This window comes from Mycteria americana, chromosome 2 (assembly GCF_035582795.1).
Source record: "Mycteria americana isolate JAX WOST 10 ecotype Jacksonville Zoo and Gardens chromosome 2, USCA_MyAme_1.0, whole genome shotgun sequence".
NCBI classification, from domain to species: Eukaryota; Metazoa; Chordata; class Aves; order Ciconiiformes; family Ciconiidae; genus Mycteria; species Mycteria americana.
Genome location: NC_134366.1, coordinates 48693141 through 48716445, shown reverse-complemented (window position 1 = coordinate 48716445; position 23305 = coordinate 48693141). Strand labels below are relative to the sequence as shown.

Below are 23305 nucleotides of genomic sequence, written 5' to 3'. Positions count from 1 at the left end.
TTGATTTCATAAGGATTTTCTGACTAAATGAATTACAGCTTGCAGAGACCTATAACTAGAGTTCTCTAGATGTTAAAACTTAAGATCCTCTGTGTATTGTCCAAGTCATCCCATTCCTGTCACATTCAAACCTGTCTCAGGGTCTTCTGTTGAGCTCTCTGCAAGAGTATTCTCTACAACAGGTATTTTACCATTTACCAGAAAGTCTGTCTCTAGGGCCCTAAGCCCCACTAAGCTTCAAGTGCTCTCTTCTCTGAGTTGTGTGAATGACCTTATGTATCCATTTCGTCTGACGGATGGGAGTGGAAAGGAGGAGGACCACGGCTCCCAGACTTCCCCATCTCTCTTGTGAGTCCATGCCCAATTTTCAGCACTTAAGTGAACTTCTTCCTCCACTGTTATGTCCCCACCCTCCTTTTTGGTCTCTCCTGGTGTGATTGCGCCTATGCAGAAGGTGTAAGAGAGTAATCCATGCTTCCTAAATATGTAATACTTTGTCTTTTTGAAAACAAATGTAAGCTGATCATCTTCCTCTATTATTTAAGAGTGCAGGTCATAAAATCTACTTTCTTTAGAATATTTTAATATGCCTTAAAAATCAAGAATGGATGTCCTACTTTTTTAATCTATATAGTTTTTTAGATAAGTGGTTCCTAAGCTTTTTGGATCAAGGAATCCTTGTTTGCTCTCAGAATTTTTTCTTGTCCTTCCTAAGCCCTTACCATGAAATTCATAACTGATTAGTTTTTACAAGATTTGACGGTTTATTGTGTTTCTTTGAGGAGTGCCTATGACTAATGAAGACTCATTATTATGGAACCCTTATAGTAACTTCACTTTAGACGTGAACTCAATTTTTTTGTGATGTGGATGGCATCATTCTGGAATGTTTGAAAATATATAACTGCATTTTATAGCAAATCTTTACTAATATCTCTTAAAAAATGATATTGCAACCCAAGACCAAGCATATGATAAATAGTTCTGCTTTCTGTGGCTTCACTCTTCCCTTTGGCATGTATACTTTGCCAGTGAGATTATTTTATGCCCAAAAGGGTGGGCACCACAACAACTTAAATAAATCTCTACACATTCCAAAATGGAAGAATACCCTCATTCATGTGCCATAGTGGTTAAGACAGGGTCCTGTAGGAATCCTGTAAGTTATCTGTAAGTATGTTGGTAGCATGTAATTAATTTGGAAATTTCTTTGCTTGTCTTGGACTGTCTCCATTTCCACTGTGCATTTGGCAGCTATAAACTTGTCATATTCCGCAACAATTAAATCCTTACCCTTTTCGGGAAAAGTTGCTTCAAAATAAAAAAAAAATTATTCCTAAATCAATCTAGTTACAGTTGTCCAAGCATTATAGTGCAAGTGGATCTAAACAATTGGAATCATGTTCATGTTAATTTGGCTCATTGGCATATATTTTAATTATGAAATTATGGCATTAAGTAGAATTAGCTTAAACAGAATTGTCCATTTTAAGTGCATGTATCTATCTTGAAGGTTGGCTGAAGCATAGCTAGATTGGCTTTGGAGTGCACTGGTTGCAGAAGAACCCATGCTTTAATGTATGCAAGGGTTACCTTAGGTAACTGCTGCTGGTGGAGCACTACCTACACACGGAAAGGGTGGAAGTCATTGCAGTCAAGGCAGCTGGCTATGAAACTGCTGCACCCATGGACCAGGCTGCTCACATGGGGACACAGCTCAGGTTCTGTCACTGACTGAATTTGCAGATCAGCACTTAACATAGTCTGGATTTATCTGCAATCATTTTTTCAAGCTTTTTTGAGCTGAAAAAGGGAAAGAAAATAAAAATTTTTGTTTCAGTAAACAAAGTGACACATTTTCCAAGCACCATTTCGAAGCACTTATGACAAAAGCAAAAGACTGTCATGCAGTCCTGCCTTGGGGTGATTTCACCCAATTGTGGGGAGTGGGAAGGGACAAAGGAGTTCATTTGTAACCCAGGAAGAATTAACTTACTTAGGCTGCTGACAGGACATGAACCTATATCTTGCACTACAGGAGAAAATGCCCTAAGCACAAAGTTACTATTCTAAGGCAGGCAGGAGGAAGAAAGTGTCTACTCAGTGTCTTCTAATAATTTCTTAGTTTGTTGCAAATTTGTAATATTCACCTGGTTACAGGGCACTCAGAGAATTTCTTTCTGGTCTTACGATTAAGATGTTTGCCTGAGACATAGGAAGCCTAATTTGCACACCAGGAAATATGTAAACAAAGTGAACAGCAGTGAGAAAGAGGCAGAAAGCACTATTCATCTTCACTTTCCCCTCTGAACCTCTGCAGCCTGGTGGTGATTTTATTTTCTGGAAGATGTGGAGTCAGATCCTTTTGGTAAAGGAGGGATTTGAACTTGTGTCTGCCACATCTCAGATGAATACCCTAAGCACTAAGTAAAAAGAAGGAACACCTACTTGTAGCACTACCATGAAACAAATCAAAATTAGTCAATGAATTTGATCCATATTTGTGAATTTTGCGTTTTTTTCTTTCTTTTTTGGTAGTCACTCAGCTCAGTAAATAACCCAATGAGAACAGGAGGTGGTGAAAAGAACAAAAATTACAGTCCAGGCAGTCCAGTGCCACATTTCCCAGACAGCACAAAATTACTGTTGCTTTTCTGTTGGTCATTCCCCATCTTGCTGATGTTGTTTCAGTGTATGACAGGAAAAATAGTGAGCATCACGAGCTACATCTCACCTATATTACAGCATCTATGACTATTCAGGTTACTGTATTATAGCAAGTCTTTAAAATATTACTGGACTGTCTATGCATTGTTCGTGAAAAAAGGGAGGGAGTTGCATTTTCATGTGATCCTGCTTTTGCAACATGATGCAAAAAAATATCTTTTCCTTTGCATTCTAAATAATTCCAAAGCTGAACTGTAATTTTTTTGATCATTTCTTCTTTAAGAGGAACTGAAATGAAACTGTTTATGGTTTCATACCGGCAAAAGACTGTGGGACAGATTTTTCAAATGGAGTCAGCTGGTGCAGTTGTAGAAAAACATCATTTAGAGTGTTTTATTATGCGTTCACTGACATCCCCAATTTATATTCATACAACAAGACCTGGGCTTGATGTTTCAGACTTAATGAACACAGATGTTTATTTTTCCTTGGAGTAAGCAAGGTATAAAGGAAGTCTTCCTTTCTGTGTTTCTACAGTGATAGTCCTAAGAACAAAAAACATTATAAAGAATGCATGTGATGGGGTTTCTGTTGAATAGGGATGAGGGGAATAAAACAATTTAGAAATATGATCATTTGGAAATTAAATTTGAAATTTAATTTTGCTCAACAGAAATCAGAATGTTCAAGGTACATTCACTAGGGCATGTAGCAGGGAAGAAGACATGGTCTGATCATGTGATGGAAAAGGAGGACCTTCTGTCGGTGTTCTGTGGGCAGCGGCCTCATCTAGGATGCACTGAAGTGCATCAGGATAGCTGAACTGAAGTGCTGAGGCCAGGGTCCAGCTCCACGATCCCCCATACCAGACAAATCTGTGGGACAGAAGAGGGGTCTTCATGCAGTTGTGAAAATTTTTGAGATGGATTTGGGTGAGGAAGGAGGGGAGGAACTGGGAACTGGTGGTTAAAGAGGATAATGAAGAATGTCTCAACTCTGTATTGCATTTTTTATGTGAGCCTTATCCAATCTAGGAAACCAGCAGAAAAGTTACCCTTGCCTTTGATGGGAGAAGAATGCGACCACCTTTACAGCTCTTGAACTTCCACTTCTAAATATCTGGCAAACAAAACATTAAAAGCAACTCAAGCAACACAAGTTGGCACAAGTTCAGAAAAAGGAGAAGTAGGAACAGGTTCAGAATAGAAGAGAGGATGCCTAGAAATTTGGTTTTGGCAGCCAAGGCTACAATCTTGTTAGTAGTCTAGAAGCAGCTAGAACTGGTTGTCTCATGCTGTTGGAAAACATTTTTACATTTGTTTGGATGCTATGGTAAAAGGGGTTGCATTTTTTCACTAGAGGGAATAATTTATTTTTATCTATGTGTTTGAACTTCTTTGCTGTGAAATCTAGCTACAACTCTTCTTGATGAACTGTGTTTCCTATGCTGGCTTTGGAAGCACAGGAATTGTTGCTTGGGACCTGCTGAGAAGGGAATGGTCTTTTACAGTGAGAATTCTGAAACTTAGACTCTTGCTAGACGGGAAAGGGATCTTTTTATTAATTTGATTCTTTTGTAGCTTATGAAGTAACGGTTATCTGCTTTTGCTCTAGTTCTAAAAAGGAATATACATTTCATAGGCTTAGCATCCATTTTAAAAGCCTGGTCCAAGGAAAGGAAGCTAGAATGTCAAAATTTTCTGCATCTCATCTATTACTCTAGTTCTCTTTGAAATGACCTGCAGGCAACAAGGCTGTTGACAAAGGTCCTATCCACTGTGAGAAAATAAAAGTAAGAAAGCTTAGTTCTTCAAGCAAAGAAATGTCCACTATTTTCAGAAGTTAGTTGCATCTGATTGTTCTGATCCAGCTTTTGTAGTAAGCACACGAACTGTTTTCACAATAACAATATTAGAAAATGTAACTAGTAAAGGATTGCCCAGCACGTTCTGCATGTTTTAACTAGCATGTAGCTCTGGATTTTTTTGTGTTGCCAGTAGGATCTTTTTGTTGTTAATGTCAAGAACAGCATGGACTTGCAGTCTTCCCTGAAGCACAGACTTTATGTGATCAGATCAGAGTATACAATCAAGGTAACATAACAAAAGGAAGGTGTTTGAAAAGCTATTTGAAACCACAAGTGATTTTTCTTTCAAAATTAACACTTGGCCTTGCTGTCTTTTTGGAAAGAGATAGAATGGCTCAATATCTGAAAGCCTTGTTGGGTCCGCCAGTTGCCTGCCAAGTCTTCATGGTAGGCAGCCTGGCTGTTTGTAGGCTTCTCTTAGGTCTAGATCCATCGTCCATTCTTTCCATAAGTCTCACTTCCTTCTGTATAGAGGTGGGATATTTGTGCATGTATAAGACAGAGAAAAAAAAAGACAGACATCTCTTAGGTAAGTATCAGCCATTATCCTCATTTTTGTAGCTTCTGGGATCTGTTTGTGTAAAATGCTTCATTACTTCTTGAATAAAATAAAGTATGAGGACACTGGAGTGACTCCTCCTTTTGGGAGCTCCTTTTGAAGCACTGCTTCCCTCACCAATTCTGGAAGTTCTTGTCTCATTCTTCAAAAGAGGGCCACACTCCTTCAGAGCTATTTTCCAATTTTGCTGTAAATTAAGCCTATAGCCCTTCAAAATACTATAACTACCATTACATTCTTGAATTAGTTCTGCTGAAGTCCCTTTGAAATGAATAGATTTTGAAAAATTACTCTGGTTTCGTATTGTATTTGGGTTTTACCACTTGATAAAATAAAGCAAATGTTCATGAAGGGTAAGTCACAGCTTTCTATAATTTTGGTTTGTTGTACTGAGGAATGTTTTCTTTTGATAGAGATCAGGAGACTGTTGGTCATGCTGATGGAAGTTAATGAGAAATGTTAGACGGTAGTCACATCACAGTGTGGGAGGAGTTGTTTCATAAAGCTAATCACACTGAAGATCATGGAGAGAACACCTAAAGGTAAGACAAAAAGAGAGAATCGTTCTTAGCATATGGCGTCATTCTCCAATAACATGGCAAATCTGTTAATAGTACCTTAACAAGCAGGTAGCTCAGACTAAGTGCAGAAGAGTTAACAAATTTGCTCCCATTTTGGTGGAATTAGGAAAAGCCTGTTGAAATGGTGAGCCAATCCACACTGAAACCTTCCTGAACTGCCAAAAGAGCACAGAGAAATGTTTTATCTCCTTCCCAAATATGCTGGGCTGCCTTCACTTCCTGTGTTCCACACTGTGGTCATCGTCATGTGCAGGAACTTGGCTCTGATTTATACTACCCTCAAATACTGCTACTCTCTTATGTGACTTATAATAGCAATACTTGCCTAACCCCTGTACTTCCCTGTACTGGGGACATAAGTCATCTCCATGAAACTTCAATTAAGCATTTTCTGGAAACAGCTCTATGTTTGGGAAATGGTGTCTCCGTGTAGAATAACTATGTAAGGTAAATTTTTGAGCTCAGTCACACTCCTGGATTTCATTCAAAAAAATCACATTTATGGGCTTCTATTCATCAAATGCTCTGATGTATAATCAAAGTATTATCACGTGCGTTAGCAAAGGACAATATTTGAGATGACTTTTTACAAAGCTGAAAACAGCTGAAATCGGTGACATTGCAGCTATGTATGTTAGGTGTAAATGTGACCTGTAAAGTCTTTGCGTCGCTCTTCAGCTTGGTTTAGCTTCCTGGTGTTAAAGATGAGCTGTTCCAGCCTATCTGCATTCCCGGAGAATTGGTAAGGCACAGTGATTTAGCACAGTGCAGTCCCTCTGTCAGCATGCTGCACTGTGCAGGCTGTGGGGCAGTGTGCCTTGGCATTTTCCAAGCGCCACTCATGCACAGCAGAGAGTTTAAAACTTCAGCCTGCAGGAAAAGAGCCCCAAAGCTAGGATCTGGCCCCAACAGTTACTGAGATGGAACCATTCTGAACCAGGATAAAATAGGGGAAAGTGTCAAATTTTGATATGACAATATGGCAAATATTTTTATTGGAGCTTCAGTTTTGGTTGTAATCTCTTTTGTGGTCCATACGTGTTTTCAGCACTCAGGATTACTAATGAAGGCAGTCGTGAGCAGTGATGCTGGACTTGGTGTAAAATGCTTGAACACCATCTAACTTCTACTTAAGCAAAATTTGAGAATTGACACAATGTGCAGCCTTTGTGTTGAACTTAGAGGCTAAATATGTGTCTTTATTAATGCCAAATTTTGATTATATGATAGATAATTTTTTGTTTATTTACTTTATTAATTTATTTACTTTATTAATTTATTTGTTTATTTGGTCAGTTATACAGTTTGCTTTGTGAAGGAGGGGAACTAATTTCCACAAAACTTAGATTACTAAGCACCACAGTATAAACATGAAGTATTTATCACTATCTTCCATGACTGTATTAGTTGCTTGACCAAAGAATATCATCAGAACCAACCTCCCCCTCCCCCTGAAAAACTACCTTTTGCAATTAAATGTGGTAATTTCCTGATATGTTTCCTGACAATTCGTGAGCAATGAATATAGTGAAGAAATATATTTAGTGAATCATTAGTTGCTAATTATTCATTCACTCTGGCTAAGCTATCTCCAGTCTGTTCATGGCTTCAAGATATTTAACAGGAAATTATTTGCAACCAGGTGAGATGGCTTGCCTGTATTCTTCTAATCTCTGACATTTCAAATTCTTCTTGAGATCAGTGATTCAGAAAGACATATGGGATTTTTTAACATTAGGTACAGCATTTGATCATCAAAAAAGTGGGGACACTTTAGAATCCCGGGGCCTGTTTGCTTTTCATCTCTTTTAAGGATTATAGAGCTAGATACGAGACAGTGTAATTCTCTGCCTTCCTGTTCCCTCTTTCTGCAAATGTAAATATAATCAGTGGTCAAAATGGAAAATTAGACATCCTAATATGGAGATACAGACAACTTACTAGGGAATGTGTCAGTATGCCAATGTGTGTCTGTATATGTTTGACATTCTGGTAAGTACCAGTCTGGTATACTATTCAATATTTATCTGTTTTGGTCTCTGAATGTCTCCTAAAATCAAGCGAATGCATAATGTTGTTAATCAGCTCGGACAAATATTCTACAGTTAGAGAAGATAAGGTGAATTGTTATAATTCGGCGCATTTGTATCTGCTTCCTCAGTAACTGAAGGTCTTTTTGACTGTACTAAAACAAAAAAACCCCATGAAAAATAGTACCCTCAAGTCTCATCAGTCTTGATTCCATTTCACCAGAAAGTTGGGCTGGAATAGATAAATTTATCAATAGAATAGAAATTATGGCCATGGGTACAATCTGTCTTACTGGATCTGAATATTTTTCATTTCAGACCAGACCCTTATGAAAATGATTGTTACTTCAAATGAGCTCTTGGCAGAAGATGTAATCCTGACTTTACTTTTGGGTACATGTGCCCAAAGCACTTAACTTACCTCTTTTTATGTCCTACATCCTACATTCTCTTGTCCAATGGTGTACTAGGACTGGGGAGACCAAATGAGTAAACCTCTCCAGTGGACAGCGAAATTTGCAGCCAGGGAGAGTGAGGGGGTGAGGATCTCTTAAAGAATTATTCCGATAGTACATTTCTATGGTGTATTGCCTGTTTCAAAATACAGAAGGGTCAAAATAAAGTTAGGTATGCAGAACCACATGGCCTTTCCATGTTGTAGTGATTGTACTTTGGGACAAACTTTTAGCCAGCTTACTTGTCTGGCTATTAATATGTACCATTAATACTCCGAAGAGATCTTTTTAAACAATAGATGGTCAGCACCAATTTGCATGTAGTTTGTCTTCTTGGTAGAGAGTCAAGGAGTTAAATAGATAAAAAAGGTGGAGTAAAACCTGTTATAACTCTAATGAAGCAATATATAGAGGGTTTTCAGGCTGCAGTGCTATGATTCTGCTACTGTCAATAACTGCTAAATTGAGTCCAATTATAATAATTAAAATCAATCTATAATCTTTCCCTGTGTAGTGAACCTTGTGTATCCAGTTTAATTAGTCTGGGGTATCAGTAAATTGCTTTTTAGAAAAAGAATATGTTAACAGTACAGCTTGCAGATACTTGCCCATTTTTTTCCTGGTAAAGTTCAAAAAAATGACAGGCACTGTAAGGAGGCAATTTCCCATTGAAGACATTGAGTGCCATCTGTAAGGCAACAATGGTGGGTGCATGCTGTAAATACAAGAAACCTTTAATTAAAGGCCTATTGAAAATGATTGCATGTACCTCTTATTTAACAATATGTCCAGCACATTATCTGTCCACTTAACATGGCTTATGTGGCCTCATTAATACTTGCCCTCTGCAACGTTGAGCAAATACTGTCCTTTTATGGCTGTACAAACTGAGATACTGCATGTATAAAGTGTACATATGTGTAAATATTTAAGAAGTCTTAGTCACTTGCAGTTCTTATCAAAGCTAGTAGGAACTGTTAAAACTTCTTTTAAAAAGAACTAGTGATTTTGCGTATTAAGTAAACAGTATTCGAGACCAGATCAGTAAGCTCTTTGGCTGATATATACCTGATAGGTCATAATCTAACTGCAGTTTAGAAATAGGAGCTTTGTACAGAGAGCAATCCAAAAATTACCTTCTCCAATGACAGTGTTTGCACATTCTAAACAAAAGTATAAAGTCACAACTGAGTAACTGCCTTCATAAGAACTTCTAAAATAACTATAACTTAATTTTTCTTTTCTTTTCTTTTTGCATCTGAAAGAGATGCAGGAAGCAGGAGGATTGTTTCTAAATTATCTTTGTGATAGAGGTTCAATAAAACATGAGGCATGGTTTTTCCAGTTCTCTGCTCAATCAAAACAATATTACAATGAAACAAGGCATGACATCAGGTGGAAAATGGAATGCTGCAGGCTTCAAAGTGGTGTCTGTTCCTTAAAGAATGAAAATAATCCAATGATATTTAAGGTTAACCAAATAAAAAATGCTTGTAGCGGTATTTCATGAAAGAAATAAAGTTTTGTGGCTTTCACTACATTTAATAACTGCAGAAAGGGAGCATAAAAGAAACAGAAAGGACTCACCGCAGAATACATAACCATTTTTTGCTGGTGTGAAGGCTTTCTAGCATCTGAGATATGCTTTAGAATAGTTTTTAAAAGAATACCTGAAAGAAAATAGGGAAGCAATGACAATGAAAGGGATGCTTGTGTTAACATCTGTATCACTTGTTACTGTTTTAACACAATCTGTCTTTAAATGCATCACATTTATTCAATTTACTTTATAGGTAATTTGTGCGGAGTGCCCTGGTTAATTCTGGTGCTATCTTTTACATGAACAGTAGGCCTATTTTGCTTCTGTGTAAAATGTTTTGGGGATCTGTAATAGCCTCAACAGCTTCAAACAGTGCATTCACAGCTGCTTTGTGCTGGCAGAACAGTGCAAGAAGAGCACAGTAATGAATACTACCCTCTTTTGTGTGTAACTCCATTGACTTCCTGATTTCCAGAGAAAAAGAAAGAGCACATCCTTCGAACTCTGGGCCTTCTTAAATTATGTGGTTGTCTGTATTTTGTTAACGCTGAAAAGTTGTAAGACAAACTATATGAATTAAATCAATGGCTGTGCTAGTATGTTAGCATAGGTTGGAATCTTGATGAATTCAAATCCTAAAATGAGAACTATACACTCTCGCAGAATTAGACACGTGTATTGTCTTCAGCTACTGGCACATTTTTAATAGCAATTGTTAGTAAAGCAAGAGCAGAGGTTGGACCTTTGTGCTTAGTTTTGTAAGTTGGAGCTCCAAAAAGGCAAACAAATTAAGGCATGCTTATATGTGATTTATCCTTGTAGCTCACAGAGCCTGACTGTACAGTGTCCATAGAAAACAAAAATGAGGCCTAAAGGGTGACAGTGGATGAATGGAGGAGAATGAGTGATTAAAAAGGTATAAATTATTTTTAAATTTCAGCTACTGTTTGCTGAGTTTAAAAGCAGTTTAATAATCTCATTTTAGTACTCTCAGTAATGGAATATGAAGACTGTGAGGCAACAAAGTTACCATCCTAGAGATTATTACAAATAACATTTTGTTAAGTTAAGCATGGTGGCTTACATTAAATTCAGACTTGATTCAATTCAGCAAGAATCTGTGTATTACTTTGGATTTCTTATACAGTGTAACCAAAATGGTACCACCTTTATAATGTTGGATGAGGATATTTGTGATTCATATCCTCACCATCTCTCTTCCCATTAATCAAAATATTTCAGTGCTAATCACTAACATCCACATCATGGCATCTTTCACAGTTCTACTACGGAATCAGCAGCAATGTTTGTTATATACCCTTTCTTCTTTCCCATTCTACTCTTGGTTTTAAATGGGGTAAGAATTTGGCTTACCTCCCTGCAAACGTGATTTTTGTATTTGTTTGTGGAACCCAAATTCCGCCTGCAATAACAATTCTGAGAGCTTTATCAGCTTGGTCCTGACACCATGAGTAGCCCAAACAGGTAAAGTGTAATTGTTAATATCCTACAGTGAAGAAAGAAAACATGGTGATTTTCTTACTGATTCCTACTGCTAAATGTTTTTTGTTCTGGCACAAAATGCTTGTCAGAACAAATTCTGAATGTTTCACTCAAGTAACATTTTCTCCTTATAGTAAAACAATGACTATATTTTGCATTTAGACACCTGTAGAATTCTTATTTATAGCATTTATTACTTACTGCTTAATACAAATTGGAAGGGCAGCGTTCAACAAGAAGAGGAAATATAATACTAAAAATTATTATGCAAAAAGCAACTGGCATTATTTACGCCAATTGCTAATGCAGTTGTCAGGTGCAAAAAATTCACTTTATGACTCTTTCTTTTTCAGCCGTCTACTGAGATATATCTGAGATCTTTACTGAAACAAATCCTATATAGATGTCAGGATTTTAAGGGCTGGCAGCTCTGAGACATAAGTGAGATCCAGAGATCGAGTAAGACTATGTATAGCTGTAATCCGGAGGTACCAGAGTATGAGGTATATGTATAGGGATTAGACATATAGATGGAATTCATACCTAAGTATACCAGCTCTATTGGATACTGACACAGTCCTGAAGCTAAAGTGGAATGGATTAGTCTTTCCTTAGGGATGCAGCCCAAGATGTATTAATGGTCACAAATGAGAGAAGGAAAGATATGCCCAACAATCCTGGTTTGCACTACTCTGAATTCCTATTTAAACAAGGTTGGTATCCTTCCCTTTAGTTCAATGTAACCTCTGTGAATGTGAGCCATTGGACTGACCTCACCAGAGGAAGTGTTCTTGTAACAAGTTCTAAGGAAAATGCCAACTCCCTAAAGCATTTGTTTAAACAAGTGAAACAATAGAACATGTTAGATTAAACCAGCTCAGGTCACAATGTATCACTTTCTCTTTCAACAAATGTGATTTATGTCTTGCGGAAAGAATTGGCTAGTTGCATGCTATTTAAGACAGTGCTGTAGGCAAGCAAACACCTCGGTCTCCAGGTTACCTGAAAGTCAGACAACACTTAGCCAATAATAACAAATACAGAGAGACGTATGCTGCTGTAGTTTCATGAACTGTGTTTAAGAAACTATGTAAGAAAGCTCTCTTTGTATGCTTGAAAGGGTGAGAGTGGCTTTTATGGCAGATGTCTTAATTGATACCCCCAGAGTCTTTACTGAGTAGTATGAAAGACCAAAGCTCATCAAATCTAACACTAGAAGGAAAAACCCAACTAATTGGTTTGGTCTTCTGGCATTTAGCTAGTTCTCTGATGGGAGCTGTCAATTTTTCACATTTCTCTGGTGACACAGGTTTCTCAGTATGATATAACAATTGAAGTTAAAAGTTATGGTCCTGAGCTGTCCTGCATTTGGAAAATATGGAAGGGTGACCTCACTGAAATTACAGTGAGGTGTCCCAACATGTTAACATTTCACTTAACTTAAGGCCCTGGCTAACGATCCATTCAAGACTGCTTTGACCAAAGTTGGACCTTTGAGAAACTGCAGGACAGAGGTAAATTCATTAGCATCACACCCAAGTATTACATGTTGCTTGTGAAATCTACCTTAAAACTGCCTCAGTTTTCTAGGGAATATCTCAGTACTGATGACCAATTTATCATTAATATTTCAGTTTTAAAATAATTATGCATTAAAGCATGCAACAATAAATTTTTAACACAAGACACTGTGATTTTCACTTGCTTCAGCTGAGATAAGTCTAGACTTTGAAGTGACATGAAGTGGGGCTTGTTGCTAAATTAAGGGTGCTCAGGATTTTTTCAAATCCCAGTCAGAGGTACCAGACTGTGGGACTCAGATACCCATGAGAGTTGGGCACTACATTATCCCTTTTGTTATAAAATCCATGATTCTTTGTGATGTGCCTGGTTCCTTTGCTAAGGACAGGTTCCCAAACTTGCACAAATAACCATTTGTGTCATTCCAATGGCTGCTTAATTCCTGAAAATACTCTGACCACTACTGTCCGTATGCAAATTATAACTTCTCTTGCTTATACAATTTGCATAAAATCTTTGTGGAAGGATGCTTATGTTTCTTTGCTAACAACAAATTTTATTCCTGTATAACTCTGTGATGGGGTTTGGAGGAGTAACAAGACAATTTTATCCAAAGGTACGCTTTTGCCTAATTCTCCATATGCAGTCACTGACAGAATATTGGATTTGGTAAGCCATTGGTTTGTGTTCTTTATAGTGGTGGACGACCCACAGCAGCCTCATACAGTCATAGCGTCTGCAGGATTTTCAGTTGCAAGTTTGATGTTAGGTGAGGGTTTCTGGGGAAGAAGCTGAAAACAGTCTGTGGTTCAAAAAAGTTTGGAAGCACAGACCTACCCTCTTTTGATGTCTTATAAACAATAGAAATAATAGCTAAAACCAGTTTTGAGGAAGTGTAAGTGTTTCTATTGGACCTTGGGAATTTTCTTTATATTATTTACCTCATATTGTAAAGTGTCAGAGAGCTTCCAAATTCTTTCAGTGTTCAACTTCTTCAATGGGTATCCTGTATGAGTGGCTAAAAACTTCAGAAATGGCTGGAATACAAAAAAACAAACTTGTACACAGGGCCTTTTTGCATCATTTCTACACAGTAGTACATACTAATTTTTAGAAACAAGGTAGTCTTTGCACTTTGCACTTAAGCAATCAACCATTGCCTAGGGGTAAGAGAATTTGGCCTATTCATCTAGACAAGGTTGGGATCTGAGTTCAGATTTGAAGTATGGTGGTGTTTTATGCTTGGTGGGAATGTTCAGAAGGGGTCAGAGTAGAGGGGACACAGCTATATGAGGAAGTCTGGCAGAAATCCAAAAAGTACGTAAAGGAAGTGTGATAAACAGAATTATTCTGATGTTGGTACTGAGCAGAAGGGAGGTTATGGTGTAAATTTGGCAAAGCCAGGAATTATGTTTCACTTGCATATAATACCCAGATGCAGAGACAGAGGTAGATGGCTGAGGACAGTGGTTAAAGATTATAGAAAAACAGGTGAGTTTGATAGTGTCATTTTGAATAAACCTGTGAAGAAGAAGGTTGCAGCAGAATAGACAAGTGATTCCATACTCATGGCAAAGATTTTGATGGTGGAGAAAGAAAGGAAAGAATACCTTACAGAGGCAAGAACAAAACATAAGTGAGCACCTGAATGAAGACTTTGGGTGTGAGACATGAACAGGTACTTGAGGAAAGCACTGAGGCTGTTATAGAAAATCTGGGGAATTGAGCTGTGAGCGTTTTGTGGTGGAAGAGGAATCTGAACTAGCAGAGAGTTATATAGACAGAGACGTCAGAGGAGTTGGTTTACTTGGGAGTAAAGATGGAGAGGTATTGGAGTGATTTGAGAGGTATTGGCACTGATTTGATCTGAGTTTTTGTTTTGTCTGCTCTCCTAGAAGGTAGGTGGACTGGTTTTTTGCAAGGTAGTCAATAATTTATCTTTTCTATGACTCACAATTTTCAGTTGATGGGAATAGCCCAGTCCAGCTAGACCTATAATGTTGTAGTTGTTTTTTGGGTATGTTGTCTACACCCACTGTGAAGATTAGAGATCTGGAAGGAGCATGTTGACTGCCACTTTTTAAACCTATCTGTTAGATAATGTTGACAGAAGTGGTACATTTTGATTAGATTTCCAGAACTGAAAATACTTTACCCTGTACTGCTTGAGTTGTCTTTGGAAATCCCTTGTTGCAAAGGTTTCTCTCAGAAGCTCATTGTATTTTGGGCAGTGTGAGAAAGGTAAGTATAGCAACTGAAAAGAAAATTGCAAAATGTTAATTAGGCAAGGTGCTTCTTGTTCTGCAATTCAATATACCCTTGCAGGACTGTTGTTCTGATTGGCTGCACTAGTTAGGACAAGCTAAAAAATTATTTGGGAATGTAGTTTTCAAGGATATTCATCTTCAGGACTGTAAGAGTCATACTGATGACTACTTACAAAATAATCTTTAAATGTTCAGAGGAGTAATAGCTGCAGTAGGTCAAAGTTAAAGGATTCATTTACACAAGGTGAAATTTGTCCCTTGACAGAAGACTAACACAAGCCCTCACAAACTGCTTTGTGCTTGGCTTCCCCAGGGATGATTTCACTCATTGTGTTCAGTCTTTCTTTAAACACACAGTCACCTTTTTGCAACAAATTACCAAGTAGCAGCTGGACTGCAGTAGGGATCTTTGTGCATACTCAGCTGTATTAAGTGGACTTACCACAGCTTCATTTAGTTCAGCTAAATCGTAGAAACTTGTGAAGTTTCTATAACTCAGTTTTGTCTTTCATCAATTCAAGACATATGAACGTTAAAGATTACATGTGACTGGGATAACTTAAGAATTTGTTAATTCCGTTATCTAAGCTAAACTGTGTTTGAAGTTTTTTGTGTTAAATTTTAAACAAAAGTTAAAACAAAATTTGACACTGAGATATTCTTAGTGTTTTTCTCTAATGTGCTTTTTGTCCTTTTTCCAGTAATAAAGCTCTATCTATATAGTCCCACAGTTAAAAGAACTTTTAAAAGAACTTGAGAGTCCTGAAGGGATAACTAGTTTGGAAAGCTTCACAGCAGTTGGTCGATCTTTTTAGAAATATAACCTATGTATTCCAGAAGGTAGGAAAGTATTTCTTATTAATATGAATTCAAATATTCTTATGAATATTTCTTATGAATTATAACCATAGGTTCATGAACAGGCATGACTTTACCAATAAATGATGGACACTTGTTTTGGGTAGAAGGATACATATGGTCTCAAGCTTAGCCTGTATATGTAGTAAAGATGAATAGAGTTAAAACAAAAATAGTTGAAAAAAGTAGGAAAAATGTGTATGTGTCCACGACTTTATGATTTGTTTGAATAAATTTACTTGCTCCTCTAGATGTGAATGAGGTGCAGCACCTTCTTGCTGAGTTTGCTAGTGGTGTTGGTACTGGCCAGGTATTCTTGACTGTTTGCTGGGGTACCACCATCTGTGACAGTGCCAGAAGCAGCCCCTGGCTCTGCGCCAGGCTGTGTGCATGAACAGGAAGACATGTGTCTCCATATCCTCTGTCTTCATGCTGTCATCACCCCGAGGTGAGAACCATTGCTCCATGTCCCTATTTAACCTGAGTCCCCTATCATCACAAACTGTGTTAACTAGACTGGTAAGCCCACACAATTTATCTTGCGTCACATGTGCAAACGTCCTCTCCCAAACTGGGACTCATACTCACACTCCTGATCTTTCCTAGCTTTTTACCATAGGTTTTCCACAAATGGGAAACTCCAGCTCCACTCAGCTGCCCGGCTTTTCTTTCTAGGACAAGTATATGCAGGCTACAGAGCTGCTATCCACACAGTTCCTTACAGCTCCAAGGTGAGGAGTTGAGGAAGGGAGATGAATAAATACATTGCCCTATGAACTCATGCTCTTAAAGCTCCGAGTCCTCCTTCCTTTTCCCTTTTACTTTTTCCACCAACCCTCAAAGTGCATGCACTGACCTTCAACGTGCATGAAAAACAATCCTGTGACTCAATTCTTACTGTAATGAAAATCCCAGAATAATTCTTTTGTCTTTTCCATTGGCTGCAGACTAAGAAATGTTGAAGCACTAGTGAAAATAGGTATGCTTCCTCTTCTCACACAAAGTCATGTTTGTGATAAGTTTAGGATTAATCTACTTCTATAGTGGTTTACTCACATTATAGCTTAATTCTTTTTCTCTGTACCTAGGACTTCTGGTTTTCTTCCTTTTTTGTTAACTCCAGGTCTCTGATATGTAAGTCCATTCCTGTGGAAACTCTTGACAATATTTCTATTCAGCTTATTAGGCCTTTCTGCACAATGCTTGTAACATAATGTACTTTTCATTGCCTTTACTATGCCCTTTATCCTGCCCCTTCATTTCATATCCTAGGTATTTTACTAATTATTAAGGGAAAGCAAATGCCCCTAGTTTATACTCACATTGTCATGTGATGGTGGCACTGTATGAACTGGAATTGGCTGCCAAAGGATTCTGGGGTTCCAAATCTGGCCCTGTGTTGGTGGGTACAGACCAGCAAGACTTGCCTGAGCACTCATAAGCGTGTGATCACAGTCAGTGCTCTGAACATAAATCTGAAGCAAGAAAAAAAAAGTTTTGGAAGGTCATTTCTCCTGTTAGGGTTTTTTTTTCTCTTGGTAGGAAAGAAGGGGACTGGTACTGTGCTGGGGAAGATGGCATTAAAGTAGTGTGGGATGAAGCAGGACCATGAGAAAGAAGCAGGGAGGGAGAAATAGTGAAGCTGGAACAGGGCCTTGGAATAATATTTTGGTGGACAAGGGAGCTGCAACATGGTAGCAGTTCCCTTAGGAGTCCCAGTGAACTCCATTGACCATCTAGGCTCTGGGACATCATGTGTGCACTGAACAGCTGGACCCTAAATGAAAACTAAGCTGTATCCGCACCCCATATGGAAGTGTAGAATTGGAGATATCCGACATAGATATTCTGCCATACAGCGGTGAGGCATCTGAACCTGATATACAGCCTAAAAAACCTCTCACATGGTTTTCAGTTAACCATCAGCCTGAATAAAAGTTGAGCCACAGTTTCAGGGATACTTTGAAATTACATTGAATTCAATGGGTATTAAGTTATCTCCAACCATACCAGGTTCAGAGTCTCATGCATTCAGGAAGTCCCATTAACATCCATGAAAAACATCCTCCCTCCCAGATCCACTACTTGCCTCACACTGCTTGTATACAACACTCAGGAAATAAGAGTATCTCCTCCGCAAGTACTGGCCAAGCTCATACTGTTGCTGTATGCCAAGCTGTAGAAGTAACAGAATAGTGTAAGAGGCTCAAGAAGTGTGCTATGCATCCATTCCTACAACCAAAAAATGAGATAATATTTCATATTATTTTGATAAAGACCTTTTTACTTTCTAAAGTGAAGGAGGAAAGAAGACAGGATAAAAAAAAAGGAGTAAAGTTGCTGCGTTTACAGTATTGGGTAATATTAGATACATCTTCCTGATGGATGCAGTTTTGCATTTTGCTCTACAGAAAGCTATGTGTATGTTTATCCAAGCTAGTAGGACTGGCTGAGGGGCAGGGTGACTTAAAGCAGGCATAAAGATGTCCCAACACTGTCTGTCTAGTTTCTGCTCTATTGCTGGCTCACAGCTGATTAACTGGGAGTGCAGACAGAGCAAGCACCTGTCCATGAAGACACGTCCCGGATATGAATCCCATAGCATATCCCCAGTGATTCTGTATGGAGGCTACAGTTTTAGCTTAAGCAAGATCTTATTTTTCAGGAAGACAGAAAATCTTGAATAGAAGACTTCAAGTAAAAGTCCTCCAAGCCTTCAGGTATTTTGCTGCAATGGTTTATTATTATCGACAGTCTGAAACATTTGATTCTTGGTTCTTGCTTGACTATGTCCTCAGCTTTCAGCCACTGGATCTTGTTACTCTTTTGAATGACACATTCTTTACCATCACAGATCTTATTCCCAGTAAGAAAATAATCAATAAGATGGAATCAAGTCACTTAATCTCTGTGTTAAACTAAATAGATGACAATTCTCTACTCTCACAGCAAAATGGGTTTTCCAGCCTCAGCATTTTAGTAGCTCTTTGCTGAACATTTTCCAACTTACCAACAACAGTTTGTAAACACATGACATGAGAATCACATGCAATGTCCCTGTAATGGTCTCAATAGTCATCTTTTCACTTGTACCTGGTGTTTCCTGGCCTAAATTGAAATATATTCAACTTTGCTCATGTAATCATTACTCTGCACTGGGATCTCAAGTACAGTGATTACTTACTGCTTCCTAAAGTCCTTTTCTAAGTCATAGGATCATAGGATAATTCAGGTTGAAAGGGACCTCAGGAAGTCTCTAGTCCAACCTCCTGTTCAAAGCAGAGTCAGCTATGAGGTCAGACCAAGTTACTCAGGGCTTTAGCCAGAGTGCCATACATGGCCCACAGTGTGTGTATGTGATCACCTCTTCCTGTTGCTAGAGTTGTGTATCCGGTTTCCTAGGGTATATGTTTGGCCTAGGCTTCTGCCCCAACTTGCCTAATATGTGTGTTGTTAAATCCTGACACCTGGGTCTTGAAGCCTTCCATGCCCTGGAGCAAGCTGGCATGTAGTGCTGAACTCACATAGTGTATATATGGAATGATTGAGCCTCAGCCGAGTTAAGGCATAGGAAGCTGGTCGGTTACTCCTGTTTCTTCAAGGGAGGTGACGTGAGAGGAAACAGGCCTGACCTTGCTTTGGAGATGAGTTTGGCCTCCTGAGAATGGTGAGGAAGAGGAACCCCTCAGGCAGTTTGTTCTGTTCTGATTTTGGTGGAGACCTGGGAAGTGACTAGTTCCCCCAGGAGAGAGAAACACGTGCATTGTGCTGGACCCACTGGACATAAGGTGTGTTAGCAAACTTATTCTACAGCAGCCTAACAGAGACGCACACCTCACAGTCTGCCTACACACGCACAGTAGCCATTTATCTGGGACTTTTATCCAGACCATTTATCCAGACCATTTATCCAGACTTTTATCCAGACCATTTATCCAGACTTTTCACACATCTAAACTACTTCAGTGAGGCTGCCTGGTTCCCCAAATCCTGGGCAAATAACTAGCGGAGTTTTCCATCCAAACAACATATCTTGGGGAAAAAAGGAACAAAGCACAGACACAGTGGGTCGTGCTTGTGGGAGTAGAGCAGAAGTAGGGTTAAAACCACCAGTGCCCACGTATTCCCTTACAGCTCCATTCACAAGAGGAGGCAGCTAATACAAATTACAGTTAATGCAGAGACACAGGTTCTGCAGTTGAACTCTGCAGTTGCCTTAGCTGCTGCTAGTTACTACCATCGGCTGATACTTCTGTGCAAGGTCAGCTCTGCTGTATTCCACCAATGCCTGCACTAAAATAGCTGAGCTTTAAACCAACTTTCCCTGGCATAGCATAAGAGAAGTTTCTGCTAGTACTGAACTTAGTAGTTCATGAGCTAGGAAGCACTCCTACTCAGCAGAGATTGAGGGTGGTCTGTGAGCACTTACAGCACCTTATGCTATTGATGGTTAAAGCTCCATGTTTGGTCTCAGGTGAACTGCGGTGGTCACCAGTGCCTGGCTCCTCCCAGAAGACCCCACTCTGCAATCAAACAGCTCAACATATGCTCCTGTTGGACCAGAACAGGCTGAGCCAGTGTCATCTAAAATCAGTGACCGCTCATAGTTGTAGCTTCCTGGTGAGTTCTTTAGCTGTCCTTTTGGAGATCTGTGTATGGCAACGTAATATAGGCTTTCTCCAAGTGAAAACAAAGTTCCAAATATCAACAGACCACATGCCAATATTTCGGTATATTGGCCCAGGTAAGCAAACGCACCTTGGTAAGCTGTCCATACCCCTGCTGCCTTGCAACTTCTTTGTGCTTGTCAGTTGGAAAAAACTCCAGTGGGGTATGATCACCATGGCGAAATACCTGATAAAATAGATGGAATTCCCTTCGTGTTACTGGGATTTTTGTGATGGATATAATTAGTGCAGTCACAAGGAATATGCAAGGACAGTAAGTACTGTATCTGACAGATGCTAAATATATTCATGGTGCTTTCTTGGGTCTAGATAGCTACAATACCTGTTTGATTTATTTAGACAAATGTAACTCTTCTTTTTTCCTGGCATTTGAAAAGTAATCAGCTCAAATAAATTTTTGCAAGTTACAAAACCTATAAAATATCTTAATATATTTTAAAGAGGTTTTATATATTTTAGGAGGTATAGACCACAACATTAAATAAACAGAAAACAAACAGAAGCATGTAAGTAATTTTCCATAAATATTAGAACATTAATATTTTGGTAGGACTAACTGGGAATTCAGAAGGAAAAAACCCAAACTACTGCTCTAGATACAGTTTCTGTAGCTGACTGCTGTGAAGCACTCTTTCTTGGAAGAAATTAGCCTTAAAAAGCCACGTGTTGACTTTTTCATCACCAGAGGTGATGAAAGTGTCATCTAATATCTAAATACGGACTAAACTGTTACTCTGAAAACATTGAACCTGTTCTGGAATTTCACTTCAGATAAAAGATACATCTATAAAGATACATCAAGATTTTTCATTCCTGCAATGAATTCTTTCCTTGTCCAGCATAATTCCTGTAGATATGTCATATAATTTTAAAATTTTACCACCAGATTTTTTTTTATTTCTTAATCCAAGTAGGGAGAAATAAAATAAAATACATTTTATTGCAGCACAAAAGGTATATAAGTGATTTACAAGCATGTGCAATGTTCAGAACAAGATTCAGGCATGCAAACAAACGGTACGCCACAATAATTGCAAATAGCATTAGTTTCACAGCACTGGTTCTATGTTGCTTATTCAATGCCATTGTACATTTGTTTGGGTTTCACATAATGAAATTTGTTTGGCATGTTAATCCACTGAAACAACTGGAAAAGTGGAAACTCTTCCATGGTAAAGAGGGTTTTTGCACAGTTGATATTTAGTTATGAAATCCTCTTTTACAATTTAAAAAAGAATCCTATGATTCCTCTCTTAGTGCTATAAAAAAGCATTTTTTGTCAATACAGAAAGTTAAGTTCATCTAGGACTGCACAAAGGAGAAAAAATTATAAAATCTTACTTAAAATTGAGGATTTTTTTGTACAATGCAATAGTGAATTTTGAATATGCAGGAAACAAATATTCAAAAAGTGCCCCTTCCCCCCTACCCTAGAGTAAAAGAAGAGCAGTAAGTGACAGGTTTTGAAGAAGTTCCACTTGCCCATGAGCTATCTACTTACTACGGACACAAACTTCAGTTTTCTTTTAGCTGTCGTTTGGTGCAGAAAGATGCAGAAAAGGCAGAACATGAAACAGAGACTCCAAATTCCACACACCAGCTGCCTTGCTCTCATCCTGAGGGTAGCTTTCAGCTATTTTGCACACCAAGGTCCCCGGCTGGATGTGGTGATACAGTAGATATGTGGCTAGGAGGGGAGGAGTCAGTTGTGCTCAGTGAAGTCCGAAAGTGGGCTGTGAGCTTGCCTCCTCCTCCCTTTTTTCCCTTCTTGGGAAGGGATCCCCTGCTTTTCAGGGGATTCATGAAATGAAAACTTGTACTCAATTTCTGTCCGATGCATAATGTGAAGTGGAATCTCTGAGCCCTCTAATTGCTGCCCCTGGCACTTGCAAGGCAGGTGAACGTAAAGAACTAGAAGTTGCCTTCTGTTATTTAAGCTAGGATTTCGTATGGGTCAGTCAGCCTTCTCAAAATTGACAATGCTGCAGATATGCTGTCTCTTGCTGTATGCAAAAGAGCTAGTAAACCAGCCTTATTCCTAGTGCTCACACAGTCTTCTCTGAACACTTTGTCCTAGAAAGCTAGAAGGAGTGGTGCTGACAATTGTTCTTTTATAACGGATCTCTGGATTTTTCCCTGGATTTGGCTGTGGTCTGTAGCAGGAATAAACAGCAGAAGGGGAGCAGGGATAAGCCTAAATTCACTGCAAAAAAATAAAGATACGTGAATGAACTTTTCATCTCTACAGTAGATTGACTGTGTTTCTAGTGGCAAAGTGTATGCCACTGTTTTCTAGAACTATATCCCAGAATTTCATACAGTTAGGTAAATTTTTTATTTCCAAATTTCTCTTGCTGCAAACACTCTCATTGTTACAGCATGCATAAATCAAGAGTTGTTTCTGTCATTTCCCCAGTATATTTTAAATAAAGAAAAAATCTAGCTCAGAGACAGTGTTGCAAGAGACAGGATTGATCTGACAAGCTTATTGGTCTATGTTCAGTCACATTCATGTGTTAATGTGTAAAAATTGAGGGTGATTTCTTAGTGATCAAAAGCTCTCTGTATATAAGAATTTTTTAAAAATTACTGAAAAAATAATCATGTTTCTACCCAAAAAGGTTACATAATCTCAAGCTAGTCTAAGGCACAAATGACAAAACTTTCCTTCGTAACTATTAGATATGGGCTTGCCTAGAGGGATCAGTTCTCTTTCCTGAAGTAGCAATGCCATATCTTTCACATCTGTCAGAGCTAAAGAGATTCCTC

General features: G+C 38.5%; 1 protein-coding gene and 1 long non-coding RNA gene across 8 annotated transcripts in view; one reads left to right on the top strand and one right to left on the bottom strand.

Annotated features, from left to right (window-relative positions):
• LOC142405616 (uncharacterized) overlaps nt 1–23305 on the top strand; it is a 105118-nt gene that overhangs the window by 39527 nt on the left and 42286 nt on the right. The window lies entirely within an intron of this gene.
• Nucleotides 5553–22151, bottom strand: LOC142406851 (prostatic acid phosphatase-like). The gene is made up of 11 exons (XM_075495777.1): nt 22038–22151; nt 20607–20702; nt 17938–18024; nt 17171–17323; nt 14879–14977; nt 13665–13760; nt 11074–11206; nt 9747–9829; nt 8768–8874; nt 8150–8295; nt 5553–5629 (listed from the first exon to the last, which is right to left on the bottom strand). The coding sequence occupies exons 1-11, from the start codon at nt 22149–22151 to the stop codon at nt 5553–5555; spliced, it is 1191 nt and encodes a 396-aa protein (XP_075351892.1).

Bases quoted from the DNA above. Each gene is read 5' to 3' on its own strand.
- LOC142406851 (XM_075495777.1), bottom strand. From the start codon at position 22,151: ATGAGAGCAAGGCAGCTGGTGTGTGGAATTTGGAGTCTCTGTTTCATG. The intron at 14,978-17,170 runs GTGAGTATAAAC...TTTTCTTTTCAG, and splicing joins TGCCACCATCACATGACAAT to TTGCTATACTTACCTTTCTC. The intron at 8,296-8,767 runs GCAAGTATCTGC...ATTTTGAAACAG, and splicing joins CTTTACCAGGAAAAAAATGG to GCAATACACCATAGAAATGT.